The sequence below is a fragment of the Babylonia areolata genome, chromosome 9, assembly GCF_041734735.1.
Source record: "Babylonia areolata isolate BAREFJ2019XMU chromosome 9, ASM4173473v1, whole genome shotgun sequence".
NCBI lineage: Eukaryota > Metazoa > Mollusca > Gastropoda > Neogastropoda > Buccinidae > Babylonia > Babylonia areolata.
The window spans coordinates 48,482,053-48,497,151 of NC_134884.1; the positions used below are offsets into that span (position 1 = coordinate 48,482,053).

General features: G+C 43.4%; 1 protein-coding gene across 1 annotated transcript; it reads right to left on the minus strand.

Moving 5' to 3' along the window:
• Positions 1-3,690: 3,690 nt before the first annotated feature.
• Positions 3,691-14,627, minus strand: LOC143285902 (mpv17-like protein 2). The gene is made up of 3 exons (XM_076593351.1): positions 14,501-14,627; positions 10,505-10,638; positions 3,691-5,634 (listed from the first exon to the last, which is right to left on the minus strand). The coding sequence occupies exon 3, from the start codon at positions 5,388-5,390 to the stop codon at positions 4,782-4,784; it is 609 nt and encodes a 202-aa protein (XP_076449466.1). The 5' UTR covers positions 5,391-5,634; positions 10,505-10,638; positions 14,501-14,627; the 3' UTR covers positions 3,691-4,781.
• Positions 14,628-15,099: the final 472 nt, after the last annotated feature.

Consider the following 15,099-nt stretch of genomic DNA (forward strand, 5'->3'; position numbering starts at 1 on the left):
CTCCTCCATACCCACCCCCTGTCATCTATCCACACACTGGTCACTGGCTCCTCCTCCATACCCACCCCCTGTCATCTATCCACACACTGGTCACTGGCTCCTCCTCCATACCCACCCCCTGTCATCCATCCACACACTGGTCACTGGCTCCTCCTCCATACCCACCCCCTGTCATCTATCCACACACTGGTCACTGGCTCCTCCTCCATACCCACCCCCTGTCATCTATCCACACACTGGTCACTGGCTCCTCCTCCATACCCACCCCCTGTCATCCATCCACACACTGGTCACTGGCTCCTCCTCCATACCCACCCCCTGTCATCCATCCACACACTGGTCACTGGCTCCTCCTCCATACCCACCCCCTGTCATCTATCCACACACTGGTCACTGGCTCCTCCTCCATACCCACCCCCTGTCATCTATCCACACACTGGTCACTGGCTCCTCCTCCATACCCACCCCCTGTCATCCATCCACACACTGGTCACTGGCTCCTCCTCCATACCCACCCCCTGTCATCCATCCACACACTGGTCACTGGCTCCTCCTCCATACCCACCCCCTGTCATCCATCCACACACGAACACACCACCACTTCAAAATCATTCACAATCACATCAAAAGGAGATGGAGAATTAGTATGTCAGTGGTTTGGTGGATTTATTTATAGTCTGTTCACACAATTTGCATACAATCAATCATTTGCCTACTAGTACTCTGTATATTTCATTTGAAAAAAAAAAAATTTAAGCAAAAAGAAAAAAAAAAGAAAGCATTTACTTGTTTGTTTTGTTCCCTTTTTTTGTTTGATGTTAATGTTTTCTAGAAACCTAGGGTAGGCTCTCCAGGCCTGACCCCATTTGGTTTATGTGTACATTTCACTCCGTTTTCTTGTTACGCAGGTGTGTGTAGCTTTTATCAGTCTGCATGCTTTGGACACCTCCTTCAAACTGAAACTATTAGAATTACAGCAATGTGACTCGTGTTCACTGATTCAGTTTCATTTCATAATCTATACACACTAACAGTTTCAGTCTAATATCATCTTAGATGAACAGACTATAAATGAATAAACGACATTTAAAAAAGAAAAGCAAAAGCAAAACAGATACCCAAACTACAAATAAAACTGATGTACTGGTTAGGACGTTGAGAACCTACAATCGGTACTGATAAATTCACATATAAACCATTCGCCTAAAATGCAATACCTTCACCTCCACATTTTCCTTCACCCACTCATCCTTTGAATTGCTTCAAGTGTCCCTCACTTCCCAGTATAGCGTGCTGCACTTCATGTGTGTGCATCGCCCCTGGCCCACCTCTGTTAATGAGTTAATGGAGACCATGTTCTTTGAACAGTTTCCTAATCTTTTGGACTACTGTAACTGTCTTCATGGAAATCTGTGTCTTTAGTTTTAGGGGATTTTAACTTTCATGTTGACAGTTCCACTGATCGTAGTGCTGTAACATTCCTGGAACTTCTAAATATATACAACCCTTCTCAGACTGTGCGTGGACCTACTCACAAGCATGGTCATACTCTTGATTTGGTGACTGAGAGGCCCAGTGATGAAGTTCATCGATCGTCTGATGTGAATCATGACTTAACAGTCTGACCATTTGTGTGTAGTTACTGTCCTCGACATAGACATCCCCTCCTCTGTGACAGAGTATCACAGTGTGTGCAACATTCGTGCTGTAGACAGAGCAGCTTTTCGCAACAATTTGAAATCAGGACTTAGTGCTTTCTGGACTGTTCAGCTGACCAGTACAACACTGCCCTTCAGGCAGCACTGAACAAGCATGCCCCTGCATCTTGTTGCAGGATGTCGTCCAGGAAGGTGTCGTGTCCATGGTTTGGGCTTCTTGGTGAGGAACTGCTGGCAGCGAAGAGAGAGGCGACATGCGGAAGCACAGTGGAAGGTATCTGGTTTAACTGTCTGCAAACAAATCTTACCTTTCTTGTGCACAAAGCCAAGACTGTTTTTCAACACCAAGATCTCCGAAGCTAAATCAAGCAAAGAACTATATTGCATTACAAATAAGATTTGTGGCAGAACAAAATCCTCTTTGCTTCCTTCTATCTATCCATTTTCAGTACTGCCTGGTGTCTTCTCAGATTTTTTCTTTTAAAAAATTGTTAACCTCGGGAAAGAACTGGATTCACAGTCAGCTGTGCCACATCCCTTGGGAAAAGAATTTCAAGGTGTTGCTTTCACACCTGTTTCAGAGACAGATGTACTTAGTGTGTTGAAAAAGTCTGCTCCAAAAACATGTGGCCTGGACCCCCTTCCCACACCACAACTGTATGAGTGTTTGGATGTTGTTTTGCCTGCACTTACAAACATTATAAATGATTCTTTTTCTGGTGTCTTCCCTGATGTATACAAAACTGCACTTGTTAAGCCCCTGCTAAAGAAAGCCACTCTGGATCACAATGACCTCAAAAGTTTTCACTCTGTCCAAAATTATTGAAAAAATTGTTCTCTCCCAACTTTCAGACCATTTAGCTTTAAACAACCTGTTCTCTTCTTTTCAGTCAGCATAGAGATCTGCCCATAGCACTGAAACTGTTTTGTTGAAAGTAGTTAATGACATGTTACTGTCTGTTGATGAAGGTAAACTATCTGTGTTAACTTTGCTCGATCTTTCGGCTGCCTGTGACACAATAGACCACAGTATACTCCTTTCCAGACTTGAACATGTTTTTTGGGATTCACTCAACAGTTTTGAGTTGGTTTTCTTCATACCTATCCAACCACTTCCAGATTGTCTCTGTCAGTAACTTTAAGTCTGATCCAACCCTGATCTCCCACGGTGTGCCACAAGGCTCTGTCCTAGGCCCCGTTCTGTTCATTCTGTACACTGCTCCTCTTTCTGATGTCATTTCTGGCCATTCTGTTCTTCGTCACTCTTTTGCTGATGATACTCAGCTACAAAAGTCTACAGAACCAAACCAAGTACACAGTCTGATTCTGTCAATGCAGGATTGTATTCTCGATGTTAAATCCTGGATGACATTCATTTTATGTAACTTGTAATATTTTTCTTTCATGTAAAACGCCCTGAGCTCTTAGAGTTAGAGAGAAAGGGCGCTATATAAATGTACATTATTATTATCATTATTATCATAAAACAAACTGATAAATAAATGCATTAAATTTGAAATATATCAAAATGAAAGAAACACAAGGAAAATCAAATAAAATAAGAACACCAACATAGTGGAGAAGAGATAGTGCAGGTAAACCAGCTGGGAAGAATGAACTTAGAGGTCAGCCAGACTGTGAAGGATGGGGGCAGGGGGGTGGCAGGACAGTGGTCCATGACTGGAAATCAAATTACACTAACAGTTACACTCTTCAGTGACAATCACTAGTGAGCCATTCAATCTGTATTAAGTTTTCAAAAAACATTACTGATATATGACAAAAACTTGATCAATCAAATTCATGATGAATAAATACTACTGATGAAATAAAAAACTTTCATACTGGTATATTTGGTAACAATGCAACATCCAACTAATAATCATATAATCCATATAATCTTTTTAAGTGCACTGACTCACATATTATACGTTATAGTGTGCTGGCAGTGCCACGTACACCCCCCCACCCCCATTCCCTCCCCCCTCACCCCCATTCCCTCCCCGCTCACCCCCCCCCACCTCAGTCCCCTTTCTCATCTCCCTCCCTGCTCCATCCAGTCTTTCAGGTTGTGCCAACCCAGCCAGCACAGCTAGTTTTTAGCTGTCTCCCAGAAGAACTGAACACTGACACAGGGTGACTGACTGATCGGTGATGTGAGGTTCAGGGAAATCCTTGTTGGGCTGTGTGCTGCTTTAGGCACAGGGTGAACTGTTCACTGTGTGCTGCTTGTAGGAAATACTTCAGATAGGCAGTGTGTGCTGCCTTAGTGTGTGTTGCTTATGCTATGTAAGGTATGCTACTTACTAACTTAGTGTGTGTGCTGATTTCCTATGTATATTGTAAAAAGTAAACACTCCATAAAAACCACTCCATGTGGCCCTGCTATTAGTGTGAAGAGAGAGAGTGAGTGCAAGTGAGTGTGTGCATCATCAGTTGATCCTATATCCCCCTGTCGGCTCCCCTCTCTCTTGGAATCGAACCACATTTTCTGAACAGTTTTTACACATAAATGGGGACATAGTTATAATTCATATTGTTACACAGTTTTTGCATAGATTAAAGAGATTAGAGAAAGAAAAAAAAGGCACTTCACTTTTGGATATGAAATTATCAATCCATTAACCTCTCCAGGAGTTTGTGAATAAGACAATCCATACACACTGATAAATTAAAAATCCTCCTCCACATCCCAAAATGGGATAAAGGATTAAAGTTTGTTGTATGTGTTTGTGTATGTGTGCACATATGTATGTGCATGTGTGTGTGCATGCACATGACTGTGTGCACTTGCATACATATGTGTGTGTGTGTGTGTCTGTGTGTGTGACTATACATGTGTATATGTGTGTGTGTGTGTACGTGTGTAAGTGTGAACTGTTAGCTCCTCCACAACAAACAAAATATCACTGAAACCATAAATCAGATATATATCTCTTTACTTCTTGTAAAAAAAAACAAAAAAAACTTAAATATTTGTTTGTTTTTTTTCTGTTTTTCTTCATGTGGAGCATTTGCTGCTTTTTCACAGTACAGTGAGCAAAAAACTATATATGTACTGCATGGTGAAACCAAAAAAAAACTGAAAAAAACCCCCATAAATGACTGGACAATGTGAGCAAACTAAACTGTTGGATCCGCTGGTTCATCTTTGTCCATCTCATACCACACGTAGGACCAGAAAAAGTCAAAAGCCAGAGAGATGGTGTTGTCGTACAACACACGGTACTGTGTAGGCAGGAAAAAAAAGTTGATGAACTGGGCAGGGGGCCAGACAAACCACTCTGCCAACATCAGCTGGGGACCTTTGTCCACAATGTCCGCTTTGGCCTGTGTCCACGTCTTGTTCTCCATGTAACACAAACTGAGCATGAAAATGGAGAGGTAGATCGGTGAGCATATCAACTGGTCCATCAACACTTTTTTACACAGAACACCAAACGTCCGTCCTGGCAGCCATCCGTCCAAGAAAATGTACCAGTAGTGGACGACAGGACCGATCAAAAGTCCTGTACCTGCCATGCGTGTTGTGCGAGTTTGATCCAAGACCAGCAGCTTCTTCCGGGTTTGGGCCTGGTACCACTGCTGCATGACGTCACCAGCCACTGACAGACAGGCGGTGATACCTGTGTTGGTGTACAGGAGAAGCCTGGGTGAAAACAGCTTCTGCTTGGTGCGGGCCAGCGAGTTCAGCACCGGCCTCGTCACCCTACGCAGCATCTGAAACCTCATTGTCTTCGGTTCTGCACCATGGGGTTCTGATCAAAGATGCCTTGGTATCTCACTCAAAGCGCTCACATTCTTGGTGTCTGACAGGACCAATCATGGTTTTCTCATCATCCCACTCTCTGCTGGTGCCTTGGAATGAAGGAGTCCAGCAGACTGACATTCATCTGAGTCCAAAAGAAGTTGTGTATCTTTGTTATGTAGTATGTGCTGATCGCTGGCAGCTGCCCTAATGGCTGCCATCCAACACCTGTTTAAACACACAGACATTTGATTCAGTTAATAATAACTTTCAACAATGCATCATGTTAGAATGATTTATTCAAATCATATGTATTGCTGCGACCGTGAATAATAATTACTGACAATGCATCATGTTACAATCAATAGTTTAAATTATGTACACTGCTGCTGCCACGAAGGCGATACGTTAGCAGAGATAAAACAGTTTCTCTGACATAAAGCATGACAAGAGAGAAAAAGAAGCGTGTGCGTGTGTGTGTGTGTGTGTGTGTGTTGTTGTTGTTTTGTGTGTGTGTGTGTGAGAGAGAGAGAGAGAGAGAGAGAGAGAGGAAGAAAGAAAGAGAGAAAGAAGTACCCAATGAAAGAAATCAATCACAAAGGCCATGGCCAGGAAGGTTACATCAATATCTATCATCTTGCTGACTTGGTTTTCTCTACTACTTAAAAATGCTAAGGAAATGCCAATGTTAAAATTTACAGTGGACACACCCACACAAACCACCACACCCACACATGCACTTGAATGTACACACAAGCACAAACGAAACAGTTAATGCACAGAATCACACCAAAAAACAGCTTGTTCTCTCAGACCACAACCAGTATGAAAAACAAAGCCTGTGGAACTGATGCGTCCAGATAGTTTTTATGTTAAGTTATCCAGTTACTGGCACTAATACTAGTAATGGGTCAAATCATGTCATAAAATTGAGCGGGTGGGCCCGTCTTTTCACTGTTAGCCGCGCGAAATTTGGCCAAGCAGAGCAAACCAATAGGCCTAGTTTGCATCAGTTTGACATGGTACAGTATATGACACCAAATACTAGTTACCACTCAGTGAAAAGTGAAAATGATCTCAGAAATCTTCAGAGTAGAATAACATAGTATGTATTCATCACTTTTGATAAAGCTAAACCAAAAGTGTGATGGAGCCTCCCATTGGTCCGACGGATGAGTAGGCAGGCAGGCTTATCTGTCGGTGTGTGTCCTCATATGGGAGAAGAGGCCGATTCTGCATGCCACAGGTGTTGCAAAGGAAAACGTCTCCAGAAGTTGAGCCCTGCTTCCTTCGTTCACGCTTCTCCTTAATGGCCAGCGTTCTCTTGTTTTCAAACATCTTTATGCCACTAGAGCACAGCATCCTCCTGTGAGAGCGGTCAAGGGCATCAGTTTCCCAGGAAGCGATGTCTATGTCACAGGCTTTGAGGTTTGTCTTCAAGGTGTCCTTGGAGCGCCTGCAGGGTCTTCCAAGTTCACGGTGGTCTTCCTTCAGCTGGCCATCCAAAAGCATCTACAGGATCCTGCTGTCTGTCATGCGGACAACGTGTAGCTGGCACTGGATCCAGGCTTTTGATGCTGGGCAGGCCACCCTCTTGAGGACCTGGAGGTTAGAGACCCTGTCTTGCCACTTTAAGCCGGGATTTTTCGTAGGAATCTCTGGTGAAACTGCTCAAGTTGTTGAATGTGATGGTGATACGTCATCCATGTTTCACAGTAGTACAACAAGGTGTTCAGCACAACAGCTCTGTAGGTTTTCATCTTGGTGCTGAGCCTGATGCCTTTGTTGTTCCACAGCCTGTTGGTGAGTCTGCTAAAGGCGGAGCTGGCCTTGGCGATGCACAGTGTCACTTCTGCATCAAGGGCTCCGTTGCTGCACAGGGTGCTGCCCAGGTAGCAAAACTTGTCAATTGACTTGATCTCTGTGTCATCGATCTTGACTGCAGGTGGGGGGGAGGCACTGGCGTTCTGTGAGCTAGCTGGTTGGTACATGGACTCAGTCTTGCTGAGGCTGATGGTGAGTCCAAAGCGCCTGCAGGAGGTCAGGAGCCTGTCCATGATGAACTGCATGTCCTCATGGGTGTGTGCAGCAAGCACACAGTCATCAGCAAAGAGGAACTCTCTCAACAGTGCCTCAAACACCCTGGACCTGGCATGGAGTCGCCGCAAGCTGAAAAGTTTGCCATCTGTGCGAAAATGAATGTAGATGCCCTGGTCATAGTCTTGGAAGGCATCAATCAGCATGGCAGAGAAGAGAGTGGAGAAGAGTGTGGGTGCCAGGATGCAGCCCTGCTTCACTCCATTTACCACAGGGAACGGATCCGACATGTCAGTATTTTCCTGTACTCTAGTCTGCATGCCATCGTGGAATGACGCAATCAGCTGGATTAGGCTTTCTGGGCAGCCGAACTTTAGGAGGATCTTCCACAGACCACGGCGGTTCACTGTGTCGAAGGCCTTAGTCAGGTCTACAAAGACCATATGGAGCTCCTTGTTCTGCTCACAGCACTTCTCTTGCATCTGGCGTACGGCAAACACCATGTCACACGTTCCCCTGCCTGAGCGGAAGCCGCACTGTGCTTCAGGGATGACTGTGTTGGAGACATGGTCAACCAGTCTGTTCAGTATGATGCGGGCGAAGATCTTGCCGGTGATGCAGAGGAGATTCCACGGTGTTTATCGCAGGATGTTTTGTCTCCCTTCCGTTTGTAAATGTGGACAATTTAAGCATCCTTGAAATCCTGGGGGACCTCTCCTCTCTCCCAGATAGACTGGAACAGGGTGGTCAGCTTGTCTGTCAGCAACCTCGCCTCCATACTTGTAGATGTCAGCCTGGATTCCATCTGCTCCTGGTGCTTTTCCTGACGTTGTCAGCTTCAGGGCCTTCTGGGTCTCGGCCTTGGTGGGAGAGGCAGCTAGCGAGTCACTGACTGGTAGCTGTGGGACGGCTGCAATTGCCTCGTCAGATACGGACGAGTCCCTGTTGAGGAGGGTGTTGAAGTGCTCTGCCCAGCGGGCAATGATGTCTTTCTTGTCTGTCAGGAGGGTGGTCTGGTCCAAGACTCGGACAGGGGTTGATCCTGTGACTCTCGGCCCATACACAGCTCGGAGACCATCATGGAAGGTCTTCATGTCGTAAGCATCAGCAGCGGACTGAAGCTCTTCGGACTTTCTCTCCCACCAGGTGTTCTTCATCTCACGCAGCCTCTTCTGTACGAGTTGCTTGGTTTGCAAAAACTGGTTCTCCTTCCTCTGGCAGTCTTTACTGGAAATGTGATCCTGATGCTGTATATGCAGTGTGTTCAGGAGCTTGGAGATTCCAGAGTCGTTCTCGTCAAACCAGTCTTTGTGGCTCCTCTGTACAAAGCCGAGTGTGTCAGCTGCTGCTGTGTACACAGCATCTCTAAAGGTGCTCCATACCTCTTCTACATCAGTCGATGCAGAAATTTCTTGGAGAGCTGCTTGGATTTGCTGCTGCAGCACGTCCTTGTTAACAGGAAGGTGGTGGATGTTTCTGCCTGGCTGGTTGGAGCTTGCGTGCAAGTCTGATGTTCATCTTGCTGTGTACCAGGCGATGGTCCGACCAACAGACTGCTCCTATGCAGCGTGTAATGGAAACATCACCTCTGTCCCTCTGCCGGACAATCACATAGTCCAGCATGTGTCATTGCTCCGCTTGTTGGAAGAGGGCGTTGGTGATGGTCAGTCCATGCTGCGCGCAGAGCGAGAACAAAAGCAGTCCGTTGGAGTTGCACTTGCCAGTGCTGTGCTGTCCTAGGACTTTTGGCCACGAGAAGTCCACGCCGATGTGGGCATTGAAATCCCCAAGGATGATCAGCCTGTCCTTTCTGTCTACCACTGAAATGGTGCGGCTGGGCTCCTCGTAGAAAACTTCTTTGATGTCATCAGGGTTGGTCATCATCGGGGCATAGCAGCTGATGACTGTGGAGAAGTGATCCTTGGACAGTTTCAGACGCAGGGTCATCAGCCTATCGTTTATCCCATGTAGAAGGCTGTCAAGCTGTCATGCAAGTTTGGTTCGTATGGCAAAGCCCACGCCTGAGGTTCTTGGGGTACCATCTGGCTTCCACATGCAGTAGAAGGTGTAGCCCCCTCCAACTTCCTCCAGCTGGGTTTCACCCGCAAACCTGGTTTCGCTCAGGGCTACTATGTCCACCTGGTAGCGATCAAGCATTCTAGCAATGAGCGCTGTGCATCTTTCTGGTCTGTCGTCTGTCTAAGAGGGTGAAAACATTCCAGGCACCCAGAGTCAGGGCATGACTCCTGGTTCTTTTCTTCTGTTGTGTTCAATCGCTAGTGTTGATGTCCAAGTAGGTGCGGTTTCCTACTAGGTACTAGGTGAGGCAGGCTTTGTATAGGGATCCTTTTATCTCCCATTCCCCATGTGGGGAGAGCAGTGCTGTCCCTAAAATGAGCTGCTCTGACACTGTGGGAGGATACAGGCACCACATCTGCCCCAGTCTACGGTGGACGACCATCACCCCACGGCCGCCTGCGTGCAGAGTCGTGACTAGGAACTGCCAGCAGCATCCTCTGCCTGTCCCCGTTACCACTTCTCCATCGCCGCAGGGCTTGGAAAAGCTGGGTGTTGAAGGGCTAGCTCGTCGTTCCGACATTAGCCTGGTTGCCTGACCAGCACAGGTGACTTTTTTTTTAGTGAGGAGGAGTTGTGCAGTCCCTTCCCCACTCTCTCGCCTACCAACGCTCACAGTCCCACAGGTGCAGATACTGCCACGTGTAGGACGGCCTCGGCAGGTGCAGGTTTTTTCTTCGGAGCTCCGTCTCCTAGGAGGACTTCCAGCCAAAGATAAGAGCTCCCCCTGCCCTTTGGTCATCCTCTTCTGCCTTCACAGCCGTTGGGAAAGGTTTCCTCTTCCGCCTGGTCCGTCGTCTGTTGTTGATTTATTTTTATTTTATGTGATATAGATTATGTTTACACTTTCGGTTTAGATAAAGCTAAACCAAAAGTGTAAACATAATCTATATCACATAAAAAAATTAAATGCATAAATAAATAAAAATATATATTATATATTTACATGTGTGTGTGTGTGTGTGTGTGGAGAGAGTGAACTTACCGTGACATGAGGTGATAAATCTGGTGTTATAACAGGGAACTCCATCCAAACTGCATGCAGTGGGACTGACAGCAACAGTGAGAAGCCAGGAGACTTTCCCAACAGGATGTAATTAATGGTGTTAACACAGCCACCTGAAATGAACATGAAAATGCTTCATTTGGAGAGTGAAAAGTATATAATGAACATTTACACACTGTTATCATTAACTCCTTAAATATAAGTTCAAAGCAAGTGCTTGTGTGTAACATCTGCTGCATGTGTTTTTGACCCAATCTGAAAACCAGAGTCCACTTACTGTTGTCATAATTAAGCTGTTATGAGATCTATTATATGACAACTGTAACTGAAAGTTCTAAATATCCATAAACTAATGAGGAAAGTTCGATTCAAATGTCAAGACCAAGTCAACCCAGAATGGGTAAAATTTTTTTTTAAATCACTAACAGTAACATTGTGAGCAATAGCGGCATACATGTCATTATCATATACCATGATGTCTGTGTGTGTTTAAAGTGTGTGTGTGTGTATGTGCGAGAGAGAAAGAGAGAGAGAAAGACAGAGACCGAGACAGAGAGACTGTGAGTATGAGTGACTGGAAGTGGTACACTACAACTATCTAGGACTAGTTTAAGTACAAAGAACAAATTGTTGTGACAGACAGACATACAGGCAAAGTCACATTATCAAGTGTGTCAAATGATACAACTGAAGCAGGAGATAAGGTTGTAATAAGCCATTACTGGTATAAACTGGATCCATATCTTCCTGTTCATGGTGAAATAAGCACCATCAAACAGATACAGACATGCATTGATATATCATAATATATATGTGTGTGTGTGTGTGTGTGTGTGTGTAGGTTTTGTATTAATACTTTATCAGTGACAATATTAATACAGTGCTAGTACTGTGTTTAGTAGTAGTTTTTCAAGTGTTATTTCACCTTCTACATTGTGTAACTGGTAAGATATAAACCAAAGAAAAAAGAAAAAAATATTCACAAACACACAAATGTGGGAAATACTTGATGACACAGTTGAAAAAAAGGTGTTCAGGAAAATGAAAACCACATTCTTTTCCTTGAGTGGTTGTTAATAATCAATCACATAACCATAATTTCGTCCTGGCTGAAGTGAAATCTTTGTGCATCCTTTGCTAACCTGTGACATGGTCTTGAAGACAAGAGTTTTATGGAAGGTTATTCTATTCTATATCTCTTATAACAGACTCCGTACCTTACATACAATATAGGTTAAGCTTACTGGCCTATAATTACTAGCATCTGATTTTGTACCCTTTTTGAAAATTGCTGTTACTTCAGCACTTTTCCAATCTTTTGGAAGTACACCAGTTTCTAGTGATTTATTAAAAAGCTGACACAGCGGTATAGATAACTCCCTGCTAACCTCTGTTAGCACTTTAGGTGGAATCCTATCTGGTCCTTGAGCCTTATCACTATTTAATTCTTGTAATTTCTTCTCCACAGCAAGAGGAGTTAATCTTATATCACAAAGTGTTGTACCATTTTATTTACTGCATTCTTCTAAGTCTGGGATATTTGCTGTGTTCTCTCTAGTAAACACACTTGAGAAAAAACTATTTAGAGTTTCTGCTTTTTCTTCATCAGATGCTGGCAGGGAACCATCTGGGTTTTTTAAGAGTACTAATACCCATGTTTGTTTTCATTTGTCCTTGAACATATTCCCAAAATTTCTTTGGTTCTTTCCCCCTTTATTTGCAATATTTTTCTCACATTATCTTTGTGTTTTCTTTAGCATTTTGTTACATTTATTCCTTGCTTTGATATAATGTTTGTATTCAACCCCCTTCTTGGTTTGTCTATTATTTATTCCCCCGTTTTTTTGTTTTTTGTTTTTTGTTTGTTTTTTTTGTGTTTTTTTGTGTGTTTTTTTGTTGTTGTTTTTTTGTTTTTGTTTTTTGTGTGTGTGTGTTCTCAAGGCCTGACTAAGCGTGTTGGGTTACGCTGCTGGTCAGGCATCTGCTTGGCAGATGTGGTGTAGCGTATATGGTTTTGTCCGAACGCAGTGACGCCTCCTTGAGCTACTGAAACTGAAACTGAAACTATTTACACTATGTACAGAATGGTTTTTGAGTCACTCACTGTCTCTTCCCTTTCACTATTTACACTATGTACAGAATGGTTTTTGAGTCACTCACTGTCTCTTCCCTTTCACTATTTACACTATGTACAGAATGGCTTTTGAGTCACTCACTGTCTCTTCCCTTTCACTACTTACACTATGTACAGAATGGTTTTTGAGTCACTCACTGTCTCTTCCCTCCTCCATCGGCCCACCCATTATCTGTCTGTCCTGTTTCTTCAATGTCACTATTTTCCACCTCTTATTGCAAGGTTTTCCTCTCTTCCCTGTACCCTTCTGGATAGTTCTGCCCACAACTCTCTGTTCTCTTTCTGTTTCATGGTAACAGGTAAGGTCTGGGTTAACATGTGTGTGTTTGGTCCAGTCTGTAATTCCCACATTAATCTCAGGAGCCTTCTTAATGATCTCTTTCTTCTTTTCTTCTGACTTCACAGTCACTCTGAGCATTCTTGGGTCAGTCAATCCATCGTCTGTAATCTCAGTCAATTTTCCCAGGAGACTGCGTGCCATTGCAAGATCATCTTGCTTCCTCTCCTCAACACTGCCTTTAACACTTTCTCAGTTTTCTGTCATGTTCACAATAATCATGTTCTTTTTCCTCTTTTCCACTTCATGTTGCTCTTCAAGAGCTTAAGCCAGTTTCCTGTCTACCACTTCCTCAACTTTTTCTTCCAGTTTTTCCATTCCCAACCCTTCTTCTGTCTTCTCTAACTTTGCTTTCAGAGAGTGAACTAATGATACATGGCCAAGCAGTTTGTCCAGTTGTACATCTGTCCCTGTTTGTATCTCCCTTTTCCCTTTCAGACATCTGCTGCACACCCACTGCACATTGTCCAGACTGAACTTTCATACATCTCATCTTTTATAGCACACCCTTTGTGAGTCCAATTTTTTGCTAATGAAACATTCTATGTCACCATCATATGTACATGCACTGTCACATTCAGTACACTGCCATGCTGCAATCATATCCATTGGCTTCTTCCCATTTGTACTTTTCTCTTTTCCCATTCCTCTCTTTGTACTAGTACTTGCACCTGTACTGTAACATCGACTATTTTGAGGACTGCGACCCAGGCGTTGATTTTGACATGTCTGATATCTGCTTTGACTTGAACTAAGGAACGTGAAGTCCGAGCTGAGCAGAAAAGTGGAAATAAGTCAGTAGAAAGTGATCACTTACATTTAATTAGTTTAATCCGTGTCCTAAAAATAGTGATTAAGAAAAAGCAACCAAAATAACATGAGGCTGAAGAACAAGTAGAATCTGTGCAAAGTGCCGTCTAGCAGACGAACGTGTGATTGTGAGCGACTTCGTCAACAACTTGTCAAAGACGTTATTCAAGAACTTCCTCGATTTTTCTATTTTTTTGTGAACCACACCGGCAAAAAATATTGCCAGTCCACTCAGGCACCAATCTGTGCACATAAATGTAAATTCCAAACTTGGAAAACTGTTGACTGAGCTCTCTTTCTTACCACAACCTTTCTAGATATCTACGTTACAGACACAATCAAACTGGATTTTCAAGATCTCCGAGACCATCAGTGTCAGCAGTTTGGCTTTGGCAACCTATGTTATGCCTATGATTATCTGTTGAATGGATATATATTCATCATAGCTTCAGCTCGCTTCTTTTATTCAGTTGGTCAGCATTAGTTAGTATAAAAACAAGTGTAACTCTGTTGCGTCATTTCGCGTCGAATTTTGTCTGCTTCTTGATTAGAACTATAGGACTTTAGAAGGGTCGATGACTCGCAACATGTCATGATGATATATATACGCCTCAACTGCAAAACACACGAACCTTTTCGTTTAAATAGGCTATGATATACATGTGAACAGAAGCATGTAGAAGCAAATCCTTACCCTCAAAAGGTGAAACTGTGTGAGCCAGACCCCTTCCACACGTGGGGAAAGGTTACACAAGTCCAAGTTTGAATGACAGGTGGAAACATAAAAAGTAAGAAAGAAAAAAAAAAGTAGGCCGAAGATGCTGAATTCAATTGATGGACGGCTCAAATATTATTTTGTCTCAGACTACTACATATGAAAAGTTTTGTAGCAGTTTTTTCTTTAATTTTTTTAATTTATTTTTTTTAAGAAAGACATTTCACATTTTTTGTGAAACCACAAAGGTCAGAGGACATTAAATCCACAGTTGCAGAAAACGCAAAATGCATTTGCGTTGGATGATTATTATGAGCATTTTCGCCTGATCTTGAAAATAAGCCTTAGGCGTTTAAACACACACACACACACACACACACACACACACACACACACACACACACACACACACACACACACACACACACACACACACACACACACACACACACTGACTGCAAAAACAAAATAACAAAGAAACAACGTAAAATAATGTCAAAAAGGAAAAAAAAAAAAAATAACACACAATTTCCATCACTCCATGAGCAATAATTACATAATTTTAATGTGCGTCCATC